The sequence below is a fragment of the Gadus morhua genome, chromosome 4 (assembly GCF_902167405.1).
Source record: "Gadus morhua chromosome 4, gadMor3.0, whole genome shotgun sequence".
Taxonomy (NCBI): Eukaryota; Metazoa; Chordata; class Actinopteri; order Gadiformes; family Gadidae; genus Gadus; species Gadus morhua.
In genome coordinates, this window is record NC_044051.1 from 39,228,587 (window position 1) to 39,251,775 (window position 23,189).

Genomic DNA, 23,189 nt, shown 5'->3' on the forward strand with positions numbered 1-23,189 from the left:
GGGACGGCGTGTCAACATGGATTATATCAAAGCACAGCGCGCACATACACTGAGACGGCTCGGCCTTGTAACGGAGAGAGCATTCACGCGAGACTCAACATGGACAACCGTGTCGGTTAAATCTACACACGGACGTGATCCTTAACCTCAATAGTAATTGAGGGATAGTCAATTGTCACGTTCCAACAATAGAACTCTGTGCTGCTTAACCTGTTGCGTTACACTGCATTCAGAAGATGTGGCCCCACTTACTCAGATTCATTCATTGTATTGTTAATGTTGCATATGTTTTCTCTGCATTGATTTGGTTGTAGTGGCCTCGGATCACTGACATCTTTGTTAGTGTGCAGCAATAGTCGTATTGTCGCCCTATAGTCGCCATTTATCTGTTGTACGTTTTGTGGGCGGGAGGGTGAGTGGGGGTGAGGGGGTGGGTGGGGGGGGGGGGGGGGGGGGGGGATTTAAATGAGGGTGTCTTGTCTTTAGTGTTGTTGGTTTTGTCGAGGTGACTGATTTGTTTTAGATACTAGTGAGATTGAAAGCCAACGCATAATCATGCACGCACACACACACACACACACACACACACACACACACACACACACACACACACACACAGACACAGACACAGACACACACACACACACACACACACACACACACACACACACACACACACACACACACACACAAACATTTAAGGCATAACCTCTCTCTGTTTAATGAGAACACATTTTTGCAGCAGTCGGAAGTATCATAACAAAAATAAGACCCAGATATTATATAGAGTTTATAATTACAAGATTTAGATTTACACTATAGATACACTTAATGTACCAGAAGCTGTACATGGCTCTTTTCAAAACAAACCCATAACAAACTATATATTGGAAATCCACATTTGAATGATGCTCTCATTCAAATGCTCTCATTCATTGTCAGTATTGACAGGCGCATGTGTGCGTGAAAGCATGGTTTAACTGTTCGCTATCAAATTAGCTAAGGTAGCGTTGTAGGATAACAGGTATTTTATTTTATTAAACGTATAAACTCTTATATAAAAATATATAAAACATAAAGTACTGCTGCTTTAAGATGTAGGCATACTTTTTGGATTATAGAAGATTATTTTCTAATACAGTTGGAGATGATGCAAGACATTAATAAAACACTGACAACAATTAAAACAATCGCGCCACATAATTTGACTATTATTATTATTTATTTATTTTACAACCGTTCGACCTGAATAACGGAGGTAAACCGCAGCGAGCGAGAGGACATAGATCAACACTGCCACCTAACGGCGATTAGAAGTCACAACTGAATAGGCCAGCTCAGTCCAACACAGATAGAGGCTCAGGGATTTCAGGGACGGTTAGGAGTAGCCTTCATATACAACGCTCTTTTTTGATTGGTTTGCTGTTGCTATTGTTGACTTTGGACACTCTAGCTAGCAACTCGTCCAAGAAGGATAGCCTACAGTCCTATCCTACTTGGACGACCCATGTACCTATTCCACTATTTACATATCATCGTGAGAAAGTACCTTATTATACTAAATACATACTATACTGACAATGTAACTATTCCACTGAGCATTCGTTTTTTTTTTGCAGTTTATTATTTAATCAGAAAAATATACAAACATTTCATTAGTGATTCAGAAGTAAAAACTAATGTTTAAAAGCGACAGATTATACAAAATTATGCAAAATTTTCCTCCGAACATATTCACATAACTGAATCTGTTTACAATTTCAGAACACTCAACTTTTCAGGAGAAAACAGACATTGAACATAGTGTAATCTGATAATTTATAAAGGGTTATGCTTCATATAACTAAGGTTTAATTAGCAGCAGTTGGATAATTTCGTTCAGATCTCACATAAAAGAGATCTCATTCAAGAAACAACATTAGTCATGCTGTTTTTCTTCATCTTATTATAAAAAAAAGGACTAGTCTGTTTGATTGACAGGTGAGATGATCATTGGGGCAGAATCATGCATGGAGGACAGAGAGGCTGAGCAGAGACGAATCCAATAGCAGAGCAGAGATGAACCCTGGTTTCCACATCGGAGACCAGACCCTCATCATAATCACCAAACAAGCCCACCTTCTTGGGCTCAGCACTCAGAGTGCCATCGACATCACCATCATCATTTAATACCAGCTCATCCCCGAGTCAAGATACCCATCTCTGGGGTCGATGTGATTGCTTCTTTTCTGTCGATGGACTCTCTGGCCACTCCTAAACGCCGTCCTGTCCTATCTTTAACCTGGACCTAACTCTGGACCCTCTTCAGTTCAGCAGCCTCACAGAGCTTATTCGTCTCCATGTTCAGTGTCTCCTCCAGCTGATCCCGGGATCTCCTCAAGGTCCCTACGTATGACGGAGGACGGACCTCCACCGTCGTCCAGTCCCTGGTGGGTGGAGGATCCTTTAGGGATCTGAAGGTCTGGAGGAAGTGGAGGTGGGCTTTAGTTTGTGAGAGATGCTTCACCTCTGAGCTTCTGTTGGTCAGATCTTCTATTTCCAGCTCCAGCTCTTTGATTTGAAGACTCCAAGGTCTTCAAATCGTTTCTCTGTGGTTTTCAGTTCCTCTTGACCCGTTTGGTTGAAATCATCCTGCCACTTTTCAATGCAGCGCATCAGAGCTGTGAAGACCTGAATACCATCGGCTATCTCTATGTCTGCCTCTTTTTGACCCAATTTGACTACGTCTTTGAGGACTCTAAGGACTCAGGGACTTAATTGATCTCAGGTGCTAAGTGGCCAAGTCCGATCTAAGTGATTCTCACTGTGGGCGACAACCTGATTGAAATCAATAAGACAAGAACGCATGGATCAAGAGAGCGCTTGTTGTAGACCAACTTCACAAGCTGTAGTTCCACCGTAGAGACGCTAGAGGTCAGCGATACTCCCCGTTGCGCAATGACGTCGGTTAGGAAAAGTGGTTACGTTTTCCACAAAGGTTAAGTAAAGGAGGCGTTAGGAGATTTGACAATTCGAAGAAGCCCCGCCCCAGGTGTCAGGGGAGCGGAGGAGAGCGAGAAGAAGTCATTATTCGAAAACGAAACCTAAGGTTCTTGAGAAGAAAACCTACGTGGAAACAATTCTCTCGTTATAAATAAAACTAAAACGAATTTAGGAACAAATAGTCGGACAGACAGAAACCAGAACAAGGTGAGTAAAACAGCACCACTTTGAGAGAAGTTAAAACCTCTCTTCTCGTTATGGAAAAAGATAATAAATGTAGTGGCTCAACACATAAACCTTGTCCTCTGTGTCTAGGAATGGCCGCTGCTAACGTTTGCTGGTCTGGAGAGAACTTTTCATGTTCCATCTGTCTGGATGAGTTCAGAAGCCCAGTTTCCACACCATGTGGACACAACTTCTGCAGAAACTGTATTACAAAGTTCTGGGATGACCAAGTCCAGTACAAATGTCCTTTATGCAACGAGCTTTTCCACACTAGACCTGGTTTACGGGTCAATACGCTCTTATCAGAGTTGGCAGCTCAGATTAAAACGTCTGTTCGAGTAAAAGAGAAGCCTTTTGTTGATTCAGCAGAAGTTCCCTGTGACGCCTGTACTGGGACCCAGCTGAAGGCTGTGAAGTCCTGCCTAATGTGTTTAATCTCTTACTGTCAAACCCACCTTGAGCCACATCAGAGAGTTGCAGGCCTGAAGAAACATGTACTAGTCGAACCTATGGACCGTCTGGAAGACCGGATGTGTAGGAAACACGACCGACTTCTGGAGCTCTTCTGCCAGACCGAACAGGTGTTTGTGTGTCAGTTCTGCACAGAGGCAGACCACAGGTCCCATCGTGTTGTTCCTCTGAGGGAGGAATATGAAGTGAGGATGGCCCAGCTGGGGAAGATAGAGGCTGAAGTTCCGCAGATGATCCAGGAGAGAAAACAAAGGATTAAAGAGATAAAAGACGAAGTAGAGTTGGGTAAAAAAGACGCAGACAGAGAGTTAGCCGATGGTATTCAGGTCATGACAGATCTGATGCGCTGCATTGAAAAGTGGCAGGATGATTTCAACCAAACGGTTCAGGAGAAACTGAAAATCACTGAGAAACGATTTGAAGACCTCATCAAAGAGTTGGAGCAGGAAATAGAAGATCTGACCAACAGAAGCGCCGAAGTGAGGCAGCTCTCACACACTAAAGACCACCTCTACTTCCTCCAGGCCTTCAGACCCCTGATGAATCCTCCACCCACCAGGGACTGGACGACGGTGGTCCGTCCTCCGTCATACGAAGGGACCTTGAGGAGATCCCTGGATCAGCTGGAGGAGACCCTGAACATGGAGATGAAGAAGCGGTGTGATGCTGCTGAACTGAAGAGGGTCCAGCAGTATGAAGTAGATGTGACTCTGGATCCTGATACAGCTTATCCCGGTCTCATCCTGTCTGCGGATGGGAAACAAGTACATGACGGAGGTGTAAGGAAGAAACTCAAAAACAACCCTAAGAGATTCACATATTATCCCCGTGTTCTCACGAGGCAGAGCTTCTCCTCAGGGAGGTTTTACTTTGAGGTCCAGGTGAAAGACAAGACTGCATGGCGTTTAGGAGTGGCCAGAGAGTCCATCGACAGAAAATGTGCCATCAAAGTGACCCCTGAGATGAGTTACTGGACTCTTCACTCCTACGGCGATGAGATGGTGTTTAACGATGACCCTGATGTTCATCGCCCTCTGAGAGCTGAGCTCCAGAAGGTGGGGGTGTTTGTGGATTATGATCAGGGCGTGGTATCCTTCTATGATGTGGAGGCCAGGGTTAATCTCTGCTCCGCTATTGGCTGCACCTTTAGGGAGCCTCTCTATCCAATGCTCAGTCCAGGTTTAATTGAAGGAGGTGCAAACTCCGCCCCCCTGATCATCTCACCTGTCAATCAAACAGACTAGGATAATAAAATGAAGAAGCAACCGCATGACTAAGGTTGTTTCCTGAAGGAGAATGTCTTCTGTGTGAGATCTGAAAGAAATGATAGTTCTTCTGTTAATTAACTAATTAATCAAGAAAATAACATATTATGAAACATAACCCATTATAAAGGATCAGATAACACTATGTTCAATGTTTTCTCCTGAAGTTTTGTTTCAAGTTAAATCCTATACTATAATTGTAAACCATTTCAATTATGTAGAATATGTTGGGAGGAACAATTTTCATAACATAATAATCTTTTTTAAAATACTAGTTTATACTTCTGAATAACGAATTAAATGTTTGTAAACTTTTCTGATTCAATAATAAATTGCAAAAAAAATGCACCTTCTCATTGGAATAGTTGGGTTGTGGGTACTGCATAATGTTTTCAGCAGAATAGGTACTTCCTCACTACAATGTGTGAGCAGTAGAATAGGTAGCCTACTTGGTCGAGTTGCTTCAGTGTCCAATGTCAACAATAACAACAGAAAACCAATCAAAAAAGAGTCTTGTACATGAAGGCACCTCCTAGCTATCCCTGAAATCCCTCAATCTGTGCTCTACTAACCTGGCCTATTCAGTTGTGACTTCTAATCGCCAGTAGGTGGCAATGTTGGTCTACGTGACTGTTCTCCCTGCAGATTCCTGTCGTTATTCGTCTCCGACCGATTATTGAGATTTAAATCTTTAATTAATGGGTTGCATCGTCTCTGACCGTACAATGTTCAAATATCTTCTATGATTCAAAAAGTAGGCCTATACAATCTCATTGCAAAAAATATTTAAGATGTATGTATTTTGATATAGCCAACGTATTTATGTTTAATTAAGGAAGATAAAACACCTGCTATCCTAGAACGCTACCTTAGCTAATTTGATAGTAGACAGTAAAGCCATGCATTCACGCACAGATGTGCCTGTTAACTACGCTGGTCCAAACTAGATCCAGTTGACTAGGTTAACAGGTGATAGCCTGGAAGTCTCAAACAAACTGTTCTTCTTACACTCTGTGCTAGTCTGAAAGTCAGCCAATGAACTCGGGCTCCATATTTTGAGTGACAAGTGACAAGTGTCAAAATGCATACAGTAAATGTTCCATGTGAGTAATGCGCTAACGTAACCGTGGTGACGGCGAAGTGGAAAATGTGATTCGGATGGCAGGTTTTTTAGAGATTGCCATTCTGGAAAATCCTGTTTTCCTAACCTGGACATTTTCTGCCACGCTATGGATTTACCAACTGATGAAAGATATACTCGGTAACACACACACACACACACACGCACACACACACACACACACGCACACACGCACACACGCACACACACACACACACACACACACACACACACACACACACACACACACACACACACACACACACACACACACAGGGACTCAGACTCCCATTCCTGTGGGACTTCAGAAGTACTGAAAAGAAAAACAGGATTCAAGCCGTAAAGAAAAGGAAAACTTAAATAGAGGCGCTGACGGCTTCCTAAACCCAAACCCCAGAGGGAGCTCTGCGCTTTTATTTTGTATTTTATTTTGGCGTCGCCAGATAAGAGCGCAGGGTTTATTTATTCAGCTTGATCGCCCGGGCATATTTTGAATGATAATGGTATTCGTGTTGCTGATCCACTCCGACATGCCAGTCAGGCTTAAAGGTCACGGTTGGCAGGACAAATATGGGCTATGTACAATCCCTTGATGAGAGGTGTTGGGTGTGTGGGTGTGTGTGTGGGTGGGGGAGTCTGTGTGTGTGTGAGTGTGTGTGTGTGTGTGTGTGTGTGTGTGTGTGTGTGTGTGTGTGTGTGTGTGTGTGTGTGTGTGTGTGTGTGGGGAGGTGTGGGTGAGTTTGGTGTGTGTGTGTGTGGGTCGGGGGTGTGTGGGTGGTTTGGGGGGGGGGGGGGGGGGGGGGTTGTTGTGCCACCTGAGGTAAACCTTAAGCCCCCTGATGTAGTGCGAAGTTCGTAAGTACCTTTCCAGAGTTCATGTAGCAGCTCTTTCTGGCTATTATTCGCGTTGACAGGAATACATGCACACGTGCACACATGCATGCGCAGTGCACACACACAGACAAATGCATGCACGCAAAAGCGCAAGTGCCTGTGATCTATTTTACATCCCTGTTCCTCCTATGCACACTAAAATGAATAGAAAAACACACACACTCACACACACATGATTTGTGGTTTCTTTAACATCTATCACTTCCCCGCATGAGCACTAACTTGCACACACTCACGCACACACTCACTCAAACACACACAAACATACACACAGTGATAGGATCTGTGATCTATCCTCACACACACACACACACACACACACACACACACACACACACACACACACACACACACACACACACACACACACACACACACACACACACACACACACACGTATCCTCATCAAAGCGGATGAGCGGAACACTGCAGTGTCAGCGGCAGCAGTTACCGGGATCCTGTCCCTTTGTTGTGGGTTCGCGTCCCACCGGGTCCAAGGTGTTGTGTTCAAGTGGGAGATGGAACCCAGTAAGCGGGGGGGGATGGACAGCTGGCTGGCCGGAGACCAGTTAACTTTCATAAGCACAGACGCCCACGGCCTCTGAACAGCGTTTTTTTTAAGTGTGATCAGAGTTTTCGGGGAACGATTGCACCCAACTGTTGGGACAGCTGTCAACAAACCATGAGAATGATGAATGATTCCAACGCGCTGTTATTCTGAAAGCGCACGCGTGCTGTTGTACTTGGCGCCGAACTTGGCCCGAGGAACAGAATGTGTTTTTGGATGACGGAACAGGGTTTTGTTTTTTTGTTTTTTTTTTTAAAACCAAAACTAGGACTTAAGTATCGGAGACGAGATTCTGAACTTTGATTTTGGACGCGCTTCGAAAGAATGTCCCTCTTCTCGTGTTCCAGATATTTCTTTGGCTAACCTTAGCGCTGAAAGGACATCCAGTGCTTTAGTCCATTTATAAATATTGAACAATTCACCCCGATCCAAAAATAATGTTGACCCTTTCTGGTTTCCTTTCAAACGACGGGGCTGAAAAAAATACTGGAAGAAACATAAAAGTACATGCGTTTGTATCCGATCAAAGGACAGTCGTAACCGATGACAATTAAAGCGCCACCCAAGACCTTGACCCACTCAAGGTATCGAAGAAGCTCTGTGATGAAAGCATCCCCCAAAAGTGGCCCGCATTTACCCTCATATCTATATTTAATACCGCCATCGACAGCTCGCCCTATCCGTTTTTTAATACTCTGTTTGAAATGGGCCACATGAATAATTGAGGGCCTGTTTTCTGATCCGAGTCCAGGAGATGGGAGGGGGGTGGGGGGTGGGGGGTGGGGGGGGGGGGCGGGGTGACCTGCCTGCTCTATAGGTGGGCCTCTTTGAATACGTGTGGATAGTTAAACACAGAAACTCACAATGGCATCGGTGTGGGCCCCCGGGGCGGGAAAAACAACCAGAGAATGGGACCCCCTCGCTACCTGTCCGTCAGAGATGTTTTGAGTAGGTGTGTGGGGGGGTCGGAGGTTAAGGTGCGGCTAGGTAGGTCAGTCTACCCTAGTTCCTGTGGGGGGGGGGCGCAGGGGGTCTGTTAAAACAGGAAGTGAACCGAAGGTCGATGCACAGCCGCGGTCACTTCCTGTACGCCTGAGAGACGGCTGTCCGTCTTTCTCTCTCTCTCTGTCTCTCTCTCTCTCTCTCCCTCTCTCTCTCTCTCTCTCTCCCTCCCTCCCCCCTCTCCCTCCCTTGCAGATGGACCGATGAAAATGCCAACCATCAGGGAGCTACACATGCGGCAAACACACGCACACACACACACACACACACACTCACACACTTATAAAAGGACAGACGGACTGGCTGACATAGTTTATGTATGTTTGCATAGTTTGTACAGGCAAACTAACACAAACTCACTGTTCAGACAGCGACACACACACAGATAGGACAGACAGACAGACCGACACACACACGCACACATGTACAGGCCAAGTAACACACACTCATTACATAGACCCACACTCAGAGATTAAAAAAACAACACACAAACACACACAGATGGACATCAATAGTCACGGGCCATTACCAAAGTGGGGCTTTCATTTAATTCTGTACAGCAGCCAGCTGGACGGACACAGAGCCACACAACCGCCTTCCTGACGGACAGATCTACTCCTAGTCTGCCTGCCCAGACAGCCCTCTCCGAGGATCCACTTGACACCATCACCATCTATTGTGTTCCTTCCATGAAGCTCTCGGCAGTACATCTTCACACACACTTCCTCCAGATGAAAGCCGGCTACCACTGCATGATAACATCTTGTTCACCCATAGTGGTGTGAGAACATAACAGTGTGCGTCTGTTTGTGTGTGTGTGTGTGTGTGTTTGTGTCTGAATGTGTGTGTGTGTGACTGTGGGCGTATGTGTGTCACTGTGTCTCTGTATGTGTGTGTGTGTGTGTGTGTCTGAATGTGTGTGTGTGTGAGTGACCGTGTGCGTATGTGTGTGACTGTGACTCTATGTGTGTGTGTGTGTCTGTGCGTGCGCGTGTGCGTGCATGCGTGCGTGTGTGGGCTGGCTCTTTGCACCGCCCCAGCGACCCATTTAGACGTCTATTGGTTGCAGATAAGAGTCACGAAGACAGGTCCGGGCCCCAGCCCGGGGCCCCCAGAGACACACACTCATCCCTTTGTGCCTGGATAGAGGAGCCTGGATGTGTGTAATCAGCATATTATTGATAGTCTTAATGAGTAAGGCTCTGAATCACTGAAGCCATTAGCCTGCATTAAAAAATGCATAATTGTTTTGTATGTGTGTGTGTGTGTGTGTGTGTGTGTGTGCATGTGTGTAGGAGGGTTGTGCGTCGGTCGGTGCCAGGCATGCGCACACTTGTGTACGTGTGTCTGTGTGTGCATGCTAAGAGGGGTGTGGGTCGATGCCCTGCATGTGCACACTTGTGATTGTTTTGAATGTGTGTGTGCGTGCGTGTGCATACGTAGGAGGGGTGTGTGTGGGTCGATGCCCTGCGTGTGCACGCTTGCGATTGTTTGTGCTGTGCGTTCAGGGCTAGCGAGGACAAGGGCTAATTAAATCCATTCCCTTCGTTAAGAACTTTTCTGCGTCCCTAATTAAGAAGGGTTAATTATGGGCTGGGAGGTGGGGCGTGAGATCGCCAGGGTCGTCCCTCCCCTGAAGAGCTTTTAGCTCTGTTCTTTATCGAGGGGCTTCAGAATGACTCTGGAAGGTTCCGCGAGCCACCATCGCCGGCTTTGGCGGAACGCTGCGTTCAGTTCCGATCAATGTCGGTTTGCGTTATTGTCGGTTGGTTTACGTTAGCGTCAGTAAGCTAACGTTACTTCTCTTTGTTTACATTTGCATTCACACACTTTGGTATACTGTGAAGTACTGGTGCCGAGAAACTTTATAATATACAATCTATTATATGAAATTGATATGGTTTATACCGTGTGATAGAGCTTTGTTTGCTCTGTTTGTGCTGTTGTCTTTACTTTAGCATTTACTTTAGTAACTTTTTCTATTTATTAATATTTTGTATTTTTATTGTATTTTATTTTGTGTCTTCCACTGCTGCTGGGCTGTTGTAACAAAGAAATCTCCTTAAAAATAATTTTTAACGTTTTTATCTATCTATCTTTCTTATCTGTTACCGGACAACGCGTGTTGTAAATTTTATTAATATCATGAGTGTTGAATCCTTGTCCGATATTTTCCGTTTCTCCTGCCAGGTAAGCTAATTCTATCGGTTGCGTTGTTAATCCTTCATGTCAAGTACATTTAAATGGCAACATTAGCTAACAAAAGGTTAGCTTTGATGGGTCAACGTAAGCCAGCACTCACAGGAAAGGTCAAGGACTTTTAGAGCAATTTATAAACTGTGTGCTTAGTGAACAGCTTGAGAGAGAACACAAGAGAATTTTAAACAGGCTTCCTTTAATGGTTTATTGTGCGTCGCTGTTGGATACCAGTTAGCAAAATAAAAGGTTAGCGAAAAAACATCCTGTGGGTAAATGGCAGCGTTCTCTGCCTCCCTCTTAGCGTGTCAAGGAGACAACTCATGTTTTCGCGAAACATGTGTTTATAATGAGAAATTTGTAAATAAGTGACAGATTTAATGGCTTCAAGTTAACTCGCACGAGAAAAAAAAAACTGGAGAGAACAGTGTTTTTCTCCAAAAAAAGTCGTTAGAGGGTAAAGATTTCCTCGGAAACTGTCAAATGTCGGTTTGTCTGCGGGTTGACACTGGGGCTGGTGTCATCAGCGCCCGATGTCTAATAGTGGGGGTGGATGTCGGCAGAATACCAATGGTGTGGAACCATATTCCCCGGTCCGCTATCTGACTACACCAGTAATACCGTCATGGATGCCTGACACGAAGAATCTCACTGATACAGGAAACACACCATTAGGCTCGATGGTTAGTTTGTGTGTGTGTGATGTCTGCTGGGTACTTGGGTACGTGTGTGTGTGTGTGTGTGTGTGTGTGTGTGTGTGTGTGTGTGTGTGTGTGTGTGCCTGTCTGTCTCTTCGCACTCCTTGGGGTCAGTCACTACATTCCGTCTCGAAAAATAATAAAAGACGATTTTGGAAAATCCGCCACTGCCCATGGAAACTTGCCACCGTCATCATCAGCATTGGTACCGTCAACGTTGCGTGACAGCGCCACCCTGTTAGATACAATGCCAGCACCGGTGTTAAGTCCGTCGGTTCCCAACCAGCCCGGGCGCACAACAACTTCCCTTCTTCTGCGTCCAGAACCAAGGCCCCCCCCCCCCAACCCCCCCCCCTGAGGACAGCCTCATCCGTCCTTCCGTCCTCTGCGTGGTGATACATTAACGACCTCATCTACGTACATACAGGGGGATTCCCCGGTCCAACACACCCGCCCACCGCAATCACACTAAACCGGGATCATCTAGTCCCTGGGTCGAGTAGAAAAGCCTGACAGACGGCTGTCCGTCTGTTCTCTCTCTCTCTCTCTCTCTACACCAGTGGATCTCAAACTTTTTATACTGCGTACCACCACCGAAGATATGTCTCCTCCCCCCAAGTAACACCATTTTTTTGACAGATGTTATAAAATATAACATAGCGTAGGCTTGCGGCCCTTTTCAGCAGCGCACATCTCAGGCAGGAGGACCATTTAGTCTTAAAAATAATATTATTTATTGGTAGCCGTTTCAGCTGTACAAAGTGGTAGCACTTCAACAGAGACACGGAAACACATGCACAGACACGCATACAGCAAGTGAGAACATGATCTTATGGTAAATGTATTTCCATTCGTTACTAGTATTTTGATAGTATTGTTTATAATGTAATGATTTTAGATCTTTTTCTAAATCCTCTGCGTACCACTTGTTAACGCATCCACTGGTGGTAGGCGTGCCATAGTTTGAGAACCACTGCTCTATACTACACCGGTATCATCTAGTCCCTGGTTCGAGTAGAAAGCAGGAGGAGAAAAACGGCGCCCGCAACAGGCGCCAAAAACAAACGTTCAGTAACATACGTGACGCCAACTGCCGTCCCCCGACGTCCGTTTTGTCACCAGGCTTATAAACTTGCAATGGGCATAAACTGTGCAAATCAAGGTTTCTTGGCAGCGTGTGTGCAATATAGCAACGGTTCGCACTGACGCAAGCACCGAATAAATACATGGCATTGCTGGCAGTCGCTGACACTGTGTAGGCCTACTAATGTTTTCTTCCACCATTAGAATGGGTTCTAACAGTTAAAATGGCGTCCCAGAGGACTGTGCGTTGACCACCAGGAGTGCCTCGTAAGATGTATTTCACAACCTTTTTCAACACATCGATTTTGTGCTTCATTTCTCACATGTAGCACTATGGCTACCTATCGTGTTTTTAAATCTTCATTCTGTCAAACTAGTCAACATACATAAGCTGCTAAACTCTCCTTTCAAATATAATTGTTGAAATCTTGGAGCATGGCTTGCTGCCATAGGCTATATGCTGTTCTACAGTCTACCAACAGCTAAAACTTGTGTGTAAGCCAAAAAAAAAAATCTAGGAAAACTATTTTTTCCTCTTTATTCCGTCTTTCCAACCCCAGACAAGGAAGGCAGGGTGATAACTCAGTTCCCTTCTGTTTAGTTTTTATCCCTGCTCAGTTTTCTCCATTAATAACAAGTAAAAAAACAACACCACACCATCAGGCAGAAATCCCAGCATAACTTTACGGCGTCGTTTGGGTGTTTGTCCATGCCTGCAAGTATAAACTGTGTATTCGAGTGTGTTCGTGCGCGTCACCATTGCGCTCGGTGCGTCGTCACGCGCGTCTGTTTATGTCTCCCGAGGCGCCTCGTAGAGGTGTCTGCTGCGCAGGTCACTGGCGGTGCGCGCGCTGTGCAGTCAGTCACGCGCTGGTCCCGAGCGCGCAGGGAATGAGATAAACAGCGCATTAAAGCCGGCGCTCGCTCACATATTACTGTAATAAAAGCCATCTCCCTTTATGGGCTTTTTAATTAGGGCTATTCGTCTTTCCGGCTACGCATGCAACAGCGCATGATGAGTGTCATTACACGAACAACGCAGCCACCGGCGCGAAAGCTGCGGGAGGGAGGAGGGGGGAGAGAGAGTTTAGAGCTGGAATCCGAAAAAAAGAAAGGCCCAAGCTAAAATATTTGAATTTCAACAGGAATGGAGATTCGATTTTGTATGCAACAGAAGGGAGCAGTTTCCGTTTTTCTTTTAAAAAACTAACGATTTTCTCATCGCCTTGTGGATTTGCACAAATAAATGAAAGCGTATATTTTGGAAACATAAAATCTGATAAGCAGGTAAGATGATAATGGCGGACATTAACTTTCTCTGATTGTGTGTTTTAAACCAGCCCACTAGATATTAAAAAACGAGACTTCGGCAGGTTTGGTGAGCCTAGAATTGAGAACAGGAGAAATAAAAGGCTGCCTCGAAATTTAGCTAGCTACAATTAGCTCAAACCAAGTATTACAATAAACATTCATGTACTTCTAGAGACTAGTGTGGCCTGACGGATCAATGGAAAAAGGTATATTGAAATCAGAATTCAAAACGCACAATCGCCACTGAATCAATTTAATAGTCTCATCACAAAGTGTACAAAGAGTGTCCGTTGGCTTTCCGCGTCAGTTGGATTTCTGCGTCCTTCTGTAAACGATGACGGCTGTCACCACGACGACCTGGAGCAAGGCCAAGCCGCAAAGCACCAGGGTTGACACGGCCGGTTCTGGGGCGGAGGAAAGGAGTCAAGGAAAGGTGTAAAAGGAAGCGAGTCGAGGGAGGGGGACGATGAGGTGGGAAGGGGCACGGAAAGGAATTGAGGATGCGAGTCGGGGGGGGGAGGAATAAAGGAAGGAGTCAAGGGAGCGGATCGAGGGAAGGAGTCGAGGAAGCGGATCGAGGGAAGGGGTCAAGGGAAGGAGTCGAGGAAGCGTGTAGGCAAAAGTAATCTTGGAAGAGAGCCGAGGCAAAGAGGCAAGAGAGTGAGTTTAGGAACCGTGTCGAGGGAAGGAGTTGAGGAAGCGAGTGGAAAAAGTAATAAAGGAAGTGAGTTGAGGAGTGAACGCGAAGGAGTAGTTATAAAACACGATGTTCCTCTGTACCAGTGATTTAATAGGACTTCGTCAGGAACGCAAAAAGTGAGAGAAATGTGGTTGTTTAATGAGCAATAAAGGATTCCTCTGCAGACAAAGTGCTCCCAAAATCAAATGGGAGTGCATATATAATGACTTTTAAATGGCTATACAGTCAAGATGCAATTTCGTGATTAAGCCCGAGCACAATGTGAAAAAAAGGACACACACACACACACACACACACACACACACACACACACACACACACCTCACCTTCCAGTGTGGGCTCAAAACCCTGAGGCACCAACGAAGAGGAAAACTCTCCGGAAAGGTCCGGCAGTCCCACCAGCCTCTCTGGGGCTGTTGCCTGCACCAGGATGGGGCCTAGGGTAGACTCCCCTGCCCACGCCCACTCTAGAATAATCGAAAAACAAAAAACAGATCCAGCTTAGGTCTAAAAACAAACAGATGAATCACTAACACAGGCCGAGCCGCCGGAAAGGGAATCGTCCCGATGCAGGAACAATGGGACGACACTCGTCATGGAAACGACACGTCAAGACGATTTACAAATGTCCGTTTTGTAAAGCCCTCTTCAATGCGTTTCCAAAAATCACATTCATTTTATAGTGGTGTTGTCGTCAGCAAAACCTCCTTACTTAAAATACCCGTAAAAGGATAAAACCTATTTTCTGGAGTAAAAATAATTTTACATTTTCTTTTCTTATTATCGTAATTCGCAGTTAATGTGGTGGATCCTCAACTGGTCTAACCTCAGGAGTCTCCTGCGTCATTAGTCATTAAGTCACAACCCCCAAAACAGGAAATGTATTCACCAATACTGTAGTAAGAAACAATGCCGGTATGTTCTGTTAAAAATAAATGGAGCAAACTAGAAGATGAAACAATTTGGGCCGAACTTGATGAAATAGTGAGCCATCGAAACAAGAAACAACACTAACATTAGTTCATTCATGGGCTTTGTTGTAAAAGATTAAGGTTTGGCATATGCTCTGCCACCCACTCAAAACTCCCTGGCTAATCATTTATGGCTCGCGACCCACCAGTGAAGAACCACTGATTTAGTGAAAGCTTTTATGACAAAGCGACTGGCGATGAACTGAGAAGCATGTCAGTGATGGGCAGGTTGAGGTCAGGGGTCATTTTGCTCTGGGGATGGCCTAGAGGTACACGAGACATCTGTGCTTTCCATGTGCGTCTTTCCACCTTTTCGGTGCCGATTGATATTTGAGCCCCCTTTGAGGTCCAAATAACTTCCACAGCTTACAATCATACCGTAATACAAGTAATATAACGCCTTGTATTTTGGTGTTGGGTTTGTGCGTTCTTGTGGGTTCATACCTTCATCTGAAGACGGGCTGCTTCGCCGACTCCTCCTCTGTGTGCTGCAGGTGGCCTCGCAGCAGCTGCACACATGGTTGTCCCCACCTGAGGCCACCCACCTGGGGACAGGAAGTACAAAGAGTGCTCACACCCACCTGAAGACATTAAGCATGTTGTGATGCAGCGTTTACCATGTCGTAGCGAAGCCATTAGCGTGTCGTGCCGAAGCTATTAGCATGTTGTGAGGAGGCTATGCAACTGATGTTTGTTTTAGGCTGGGACAGCATTCTTTGTTGTTTTGGTCCGCAGAACCTCATTACTTAAAATACCCTTTGAGGTATACAACTTTTTTGGTCTGTTTTTTAGTGTCTGAGGGACAGGCAAACGGTTTGCTCATGTTATTTACAAAACCCTATCTCGAAAAACATATTTTCAATCTTGTAATCTTTGTAATTTACTAACCGAAAGAACACACGGTTGAATACAATTACTACATGTCTATTTTGTCAACAATACGTGCATTTTGCTTCCTTCGACCAGCTGTGTGCTGATCTGCGCATGGGGTCACCGTTACCTTTTGGCTTCGGGCAGATACGAGCAGGCTTTGTGTTCTGCATCGGTTGCCATGGGGAGAATGACGGCCTTCAGGGAACATGTGATGAACATCTATCAAAAAGAGAAAGACCAGAGTGAGGAAACGCATTACATCAAGACTTGACTTCTCACACCTTGGCTAGCGTACTCCCCCGTGAGATCAACCATAAGGCTCTGGTTTCAATCCCAATGTCTGCACACTAGGCGTCCATTGAGCCAGATGACCAACCTCTCCCCTCTGATTAACGACATCAGTGAAACTCTTCAAATTCAGTTAGTTTTATTATTTACAATCTGAATCTAATCCAAATGTCCCACACATCAACGGGACCTCCAGATGAACGTTGGGGGTTCGAACACAGACCTTTTCAACTGCCAGTCACAACACCCCAGCCATCATGCCTCTAAGGTTCGGTGCCTTAAAAATAAATCAAAAACCGGCATGTTCTGGTTCCATCCCCCACGAAGCGAACTTCATCTTGTTCTGTGATCAAGGATTTATCAGCGCAGCGGTGGCAGCAGCCAAGTGCTCTGGAAAAGCAGAGATGTCTACTTTTGGAAGGGCTCACCAGACGAGCATGAAACCAAATATTAAAAGTCGAATTTGAGCCGCGGAAGAGATTCCAAAAGCTGTTTATCAGCCAGCCGATTAATTCATGCGCGCACCAGCTGGTTATGCTCATCCAGACCAACAAGATCCACTTCCTGGGTCTCCTCCAGACAAACAAACCAAAACAACTAAACTTTTCGGAAGAAGTTTCTGAAACCCTTGAAACACCATCTTTGATGATATAAATCATTGTAGAAATGGCGACCTTGCCTTTTTTTTTTCTTTTTTTTTATTAAAAATAACAATTATGAAATAATAATATATGTTCATGCGTATGTGTAAATGTATCTATTTTGTGATTTAATTTATTTAGTTTTTAATTATAATTCCTCTTTCTGTTAAATGTATTCTTTCTGAAACCAATAAACAATTATATATCAAAAAAAAAAAAAAGGCAGCCGTTTTGTGGCAGCTGTTTCGTGGCGGTATTTACCTTGGCTCTGGGATCCTGGGGAAACCTTGAGGTCTGCATCTGGAACTGGAGCTTGTCCTCGTGGCTTCGGTCCTTGAAGAACGATCGCCCTCCCGACACTTTAGCGTCGGTTAAACACCTTGGAACGAGCACAAGGCAACAAAATCAGGCTTTGCATTTATTAAAAAGGGTTACCCGATTATTTTACCACCAGGTGTGTGAAAATGAATCCGTCAAGCTTCACGTGTGCCGGCGGTAACGCGGTTTACTAAGAGTTCAAAGTCTAAATCGGGAATCCTAATCACACCATCGTTAATCCGAAACAGACCCTGCGGGGCTGATGTCTGATACGGAGGAGTTGTTGTTTGAGAACCAAAACAAAAAACATCCACGTAAAGAAAGCAGCATCTCTTATTTTCTTTGAAGGTTTTATCCTTTCTATTGCAGCTTGAGAGAGACAGGAAGGTATGGGAGAGGGAGAGAGGAAGACATGCAGGAAAGGACCACGGGCAGGAATCAAACCGCGGTCACTGCGGCACGGACTGGGCCTTAAAAGGTGACAATACTGTATTACACCACCAGGTGTGAGTGTGATTAGCCGTTACAAGCCGCTTTGAAAATCTGCCTCTTCTGACATCACAAGTGGGCGTGTCCTCCTGGATTTATGACGGATTGATGAGTAACATTCGCTACGGTCCGCTGGGTAGACTGGTAGACTGATCTACCGCTTGTAACGGATAATCCCACCCACACCTGGTGGTATAATATTTCACCATTAACGGTCTGCACTCTACAATTACAATTACAATTAGGGCATTTGGCAGACGCTTTTATCCAAAGCGACTTACATCGGTTAATACACACACTGACACACCGACGGCAGAGTCGACCATGCAAGGCGACAGCCAGCTCGTCAGGAGCAGTTAGGGTTAAGTGTCTCGCTCAGGGACACGTCAACACTCAGCTAGGAGGAGCTGGGGATCGAACTAGCAACCTTTCGGTTACAAGACAACTGCTCTACCTCCTGAGCTAAGCCGAACCCCCGCTCTACCCGGTGAACCACCGGGCCGGGGGCGTGCCCCAGAAAGCGCAGCTCTCACCCATGGTTGGTGATGAAGGCGTAGCTGTGCTGGGCGTTGATGCTGGGCTCCAGGCTGGCCACGCAGCGGTCCACGTAGAGCCTCAGAGGGACGTGCAGGCCCCGCTGGACCGAGGCCTCGACGTACATCACCTCGGCCAGCAGGAAGCTGGAGGACGGCCTCTCCTGCCGCCAGTCCTCTGAACACAGAAACACACGCTGCAGAACCTGATGATTGATCATTGATCGATTGCACTTTAATAGCCTCAAGGGGGGGTTATTAATAATCCTGGATGTACAATCGGGTCCAGGATTTGGATATCTAGCCAACCCTGAGTATATAGGAGCGGTGGTAATGGGATAGCAACGACAGTTAAGGCTTAGTTATAGTTTAGTCGACGCAATGACCACGCTTCATCGCCGTCGTGAACCTGTTTCGGTTCTGCGTCGGGTTTTAGTGAGCGGACCAATCACAGCCCTTGCTGCTGCGTTACCTCGACGAAAGGTTACCATTGTTGGGAAGCACACGTCAGGCCCTTGCGGCGGACGCACGGAGGGTCCACAAGGACGTGATTCGTCTGTAAACCCCCTTGCGTTGCGTCGACTTTGAACCAGAACTAAGCCTTTAGACATACCGATTCCTGCTCCAACTTCTTGTCACTAAAGCCATTACATATTTTTTTTATTATATAATTATGTATCTAATTATTGCCATAAGAATGACAACTCCCATCTACCCATGCCTAGACAATTATTTATTGTTATCTTTTCTATTATTATTTTCCCTTTGGTCTGCAGAGAAAGAGGCGAGGAATTAAAACCACTTTTATTCCAACCCTTTTCTCCACAGACCAAAGGGAAGGAAAATACAATAAAATACAATACACAAATTGCTGCTGTGCAGGTTAACAGAATCCACAAAATGGACTCCCTGGCAGAGCAAGCCTGGTCCAAGATACATCTGCTGAGCGAATCACCAATGTATTGGCAGCCAACTATTTCTACTGTTGAATAGGGCACCAGGGACTCATGGATGACTGAATAAAAAATAGTCAGGCTGACAGACGAAAAAAATAGTCAGTCAGACTGACTAAAAAAAGAGTGAGTCAGAATGACTGACTGAATATAAAAGTTAGTCTGACTAACAAAGAGTCAGTCAGTCACTGACTAACCCTAACCAGTCGCAGATTTTTTTTTTTGGTTTTCTTGTGGTATGTCGCAGCGTCAAAAATATATCCATCATAACGTCAGCTCGAGCCCTCATGGCCGACACCACGTCCTCACCGGTCATCAGACGCAGGGAAAAGCGCAGCGTCTGCTCTGCCAGCATGATGGAGGCGTGTTGCTTCCAGTCGGGCCTCACGCCGTCGCTGCTCACCAACTGCTTTCTGGAACACAGCACGAAACGGCGAAAGTCGAATTCAGGCTAGGGTCAATGAGGGAGCAGGTAGGCATGGTTAGCTTAGGTATCTTAGGAGCAGGTAGCATGGTTAGCTTAGGTATCTTAGGAGCAGGTAGCATGGTTAGCTTAGGTATCTTAGGAGCAGGTAGCATGGTTAGCTTAGGTATCTTAGGAGCAGGTAGCATGGTTAGCTTAGGTATCTTAGGAGCAGGTAGCATGGTTAGCTTAGGTATCTTAGGAGCAGGTAGCATGGTTAGCTTAGGTATCTTAGGAGCAGGTAGCATGGTTAGCCTAGGTATCTTAGGAGCAGGTAGCATGGTTAGCCTAGGTATCTTAGGAGCAGGTAGCAAGGTTAGCCTAGGTATCTTAGGGCTGCATGTGGCTCAGGGCGTGGAGCGGGTTGGCTGGTAACCGGAAGGTTGCTGGTTCGATACCCTCCTCCTCCTCCTCCTAGCTGAGTGCCCAGGTGTCCCTGAGCGAGACGCCTCACCCCGACAGCTCCTGACGAGCTGCGTGGTTGACTCCGCCGTCGGTGTGTGAGTGTGTGCATGAACGGGTGACTGAACCCCATTGTAAAGCGTATATTGCAGCTTTTCTTACCAGTTGCTACTGGTTAGAAAAGCGCTGTATAAATGCAGTCCATTTACTTAAGAGCAGGTAGCACGGTTAGCTTTGTTATCCTAGCTAAAATCAACACAGTAGCTTTCATCCGAGAGTCGAACAGCAGACTCAGCCACTAGACGTTCCTCGGCCCGTGCTGTTCCCCAAAAGAAAAGTAGGTCGGCCATTACACAAGAGCGAGGGGAATTGGGCACAATTTAACTTCTGCCAATTTTCGGTCCAAGGTTACTTTTGACGAGGTGCTGCGGAGTCGACCATCATCTCCAGACTGCAGTGAGGAGAAATTAGGGGGTGCAGGGGTTGAAGATGGCAGGGGGGGGGGGGGGGGGGGGTTGAAACGAGGTCAGCACTACAGGCCTACACCCGGTACTTCATCTCAAAGACATCCAATTGTCAACGACTTTGCTCCGTTCACCTTTCAAGAATTATGGGCACGTAGGATTGGGTGAGTGGGAGGGGGGGGGGTGAGGGGCAGGGCGCTATTTGGCCTTCAGCGCAGTGATTGGATGACAATGAAAGAATCTGCCCCCCCCCCCCCGCCCCCACACACATCATCCATCTCCTTACCTTGGATAATGGCACTGAATCTTCACCTGAGCGGCGTTGGTCTTTATGATTGAGGTGGTGCCGATGGCCGTCGGCACGTAGACCAAGGTGAAGGTGTAGATGAGGGAATCCTCCGTCATCTATGGGACGATTGGATAGCTCTCACACACACACACACACACACACACACACACACACACACACACACACACACATATACACAAACAGCATCTGCATTAGCTAGCCATCACTGCTGTATACGGGGAATGGCTTTACCTAGCGATTGGTAGTGCTTGGCACTTGTTTCTAAGAACACCCTTACTCTACCGACAGCGATATATTGTTTCTCTTTCTTCTGACAAATTATTGTCAGTTGCTTTGATTAAAAGCGTCTGCTAAATGTAAATGTAAAATGACACACACACACACACACACACACACACACACACACACACACACACACACACACACACACACACACACACACACACACACACACACACACACACACACACACACACACACACACACCATCGTAGTGCTCCCGCAGTCGGGTAACTCCGAGCGGAACAGCACGGTCTCTCCCCCGTCGTCGTCCGCAGCGCAGCCGCCCAGCTTCAGGTCGGAGGGCGTGACCCTCTGGCCGCTGCCTAGCAACCGAGAACGACAGGTGACACGTCTGACGACCACTTCGGTTGAAACAATAACAGCGTTTGGTACAGCATGAACAAATTGAGGGCAAATTCTGCCCCCTTGATTTGTTAAAAAGTAACTTTTACTTGGTGTATTGTATTCCACCATGTACTATAAGATCAATTATATATGATTTAATTAGCATTCCTAATATCCATTTACCCCCGTGCCAAAACACATAACGGGAATATTAATAGAATATCTTATGAAAAACATTGCTTAATTATAGTTTATAGAAACCAATTAAATATCAGTCCAAAAAACTGACATTGAGCATTTACCCAGAAAGTTCCGTTTGACCTCTATGGCGACCTCCTTCTCACCACAGTGCACGACCACACTTTGAGCCGACAGTGGTTCTCTCGGCCGGAATTTGACCAGCGCCTGAAAGTTAAACTTCAGTTATCTTGGGGTAAGCCTAACTACTAGAGAGTTAAACAAAACAAAAAAATGTTCATTTACTTCACTTATTTGTGCAATTACAATGCATTTCTTTGCTTTGCCTTTATTTTCTTTTAGTTATCAATATATATTTTTTCTTTTATGACAATGTTCCATGTGAGGCACTTTAGAAAAGTGCTGTATAAGTAAAGTTGCCTTGCCTTGCCTACATTTGCTGGTGCCATGGACTGAGATTCCCACTTCCCTGATGGTGTAGGTTCTGGGGTTCGCTCATGCTTTTCCACTGATTGTTGGACAAAATGGCCGCCACTGCCCGTCTGTTTTTGTCGAACCATCCAGGGTTGTTGTCTCTTCTCATGGAGTTCTACCGGAGGTCTTAGTACAACTCCTGCCCTGGGCTGGACCAGAGTTAGTCTTCCGACGTTCGGCGAATTAACAGCCAGTTCTCCTACACCCTTCGGCAAATGGAGCCCATCCAACTCCTCCCTCACCTTGTACGTTAGCCAAACATGGCCATTGAGCTGTTCCTCCCTTCTGTTATCGATTGGTTTACCAACAACTTGGTTGCCGTGGTCCCTGTTGTCAAGGTAATCTTGCCCTTCGAACCTAGCAGCGGTGTCGGCAGCTAACACAACGCAGATCACCAACCGAAACAATAGTGTTTCCCCGGGAAGCATGGTGCCGAGGTCGGCGTATCCAGAGAGCTACACGGCGGGTTACAGGTTGTTCCTTAAAGCCGGCTATGAGGCCTCGGCTCCATGATAATGCTAATTAACTGATTGGGTTCCAGCCGTGCAGAGTGGGAGTCTTTCCCCTCTGCCCTAGTGCGACCTCTAGAGGATTGGAGGTGTCTAGACGGGTCTAGACTGCTCCATTTTGGAAAAAGGAGTTAAAAAGTTCTGTAAGACGGCGTCCGAAA

General features: G+C 46.0%; 2 protein-coding genes across 3 annotated transcripts; one reads left to right on the forward strand and one right to left on the reverse strand.

The window, feature by feature from the left end:
• Positions 1 to 3,018: 3,018 nt before the first annotated feature.
• Positions 3,019 to 5,289, forward strand: LOC115542895 (E3 ubiquitin-protein ligase TRIM21-like). Its single transcript, XM_030355385.1, has 2 exons — positions 3,019 to 3,189; positions 3,298 to 5,289. Exon 2 carries the CDS (start codon positions 3,300 to 3,302, stop codon positions 4,920 to 4,922), a length of 1,623 nt encoding a protein of 540 aa, XP_030211245.1. The 5' UTR covers positions 3,019 to 3,189; positions 3,298 to 3,299; the 3' UTR covers positions 4,923 to 5,289.
• An 8,763-nt stretch (positions 5,290 to 14,052) lies between these two features.
• On the reverse strand, positions 14,053 to 23,024 carry LOC115541378 (zona pellucida sperm-binding protein 3). Of its 2 annotated transcripts, none has more exons than XM_030353062.1 (11): positions 22,480 to 23,024; positions 22,150 to 22,252; positions 21,707 to 21,825; positions 21,197 to 21,315; positions 19,891 to 19,994; positions 18,629 to 18,806; positions 17,550 to 17,667; positions 16,487 to 16,578; positions 15,931 to 16,031; positions 14,842 to 14,982; positions 14,053 to 14,219 (listed from the first exon to the last, which is right to left on the reverse strand). In XM_030353062.1, the coding sequence occupies exons 1-11, from the start codon at positions 22,945 to 22,947 to the stop codon at positions 14,119 to 14,121; spliced, it is 1,644 nt and encodes a 547-aa protein (XP_030208922.1). In that variant the 5' UTR covers positions 22,948 to 23,024; the 3' UTR covers positions 14,053 to 14,118. The 2 variants fall into 2 exon arrangements, with proteins under 2 accessions (XP_030208922.1, XP_030208921.1); XM_030353061.1 differs by having other exon boundaries at positions 22,471 to 23,023.
• Positions 23,025 to 23,189: the final 165 nt, after the last annotated feature.

What these genes read in the sequence shown, in the direction of transcription:
- LOC115541378 (XM_030353061.1), bottom strand. Translation starts at nt 22,947, where the DNA reads ATGCTTCCCGGGGAAACACTATTGTTTCGGTTGGTGATCTGCGTTGTG. An exon ending in GCCTTCATCACCAACCATGG is followed by an intron (nt 17,668 to 18,628) that starts GTGAGAGCTGCG and finishes GCTCGTTCCAAG; the next exon opens with GTGTTTAACCGACGCTAAAG. An exon ending in CAGCCCGTCTTCAGATGAAG is followed by an intron (nt 14,983 to 15,930) that starts GTATGAACCCAC and finishes CGATTATTCTAG; the next exon opens with AGTGGGCGTGGGCAGGGGAG.
- LOC115542895 (XM_030355385.1), top strand. Translation starts at nt 3,300, where the DNA reads ATGGCCGCTGCTAACGTTTGCTGGTCTGGAGAGAACTTTTCATGTTCC.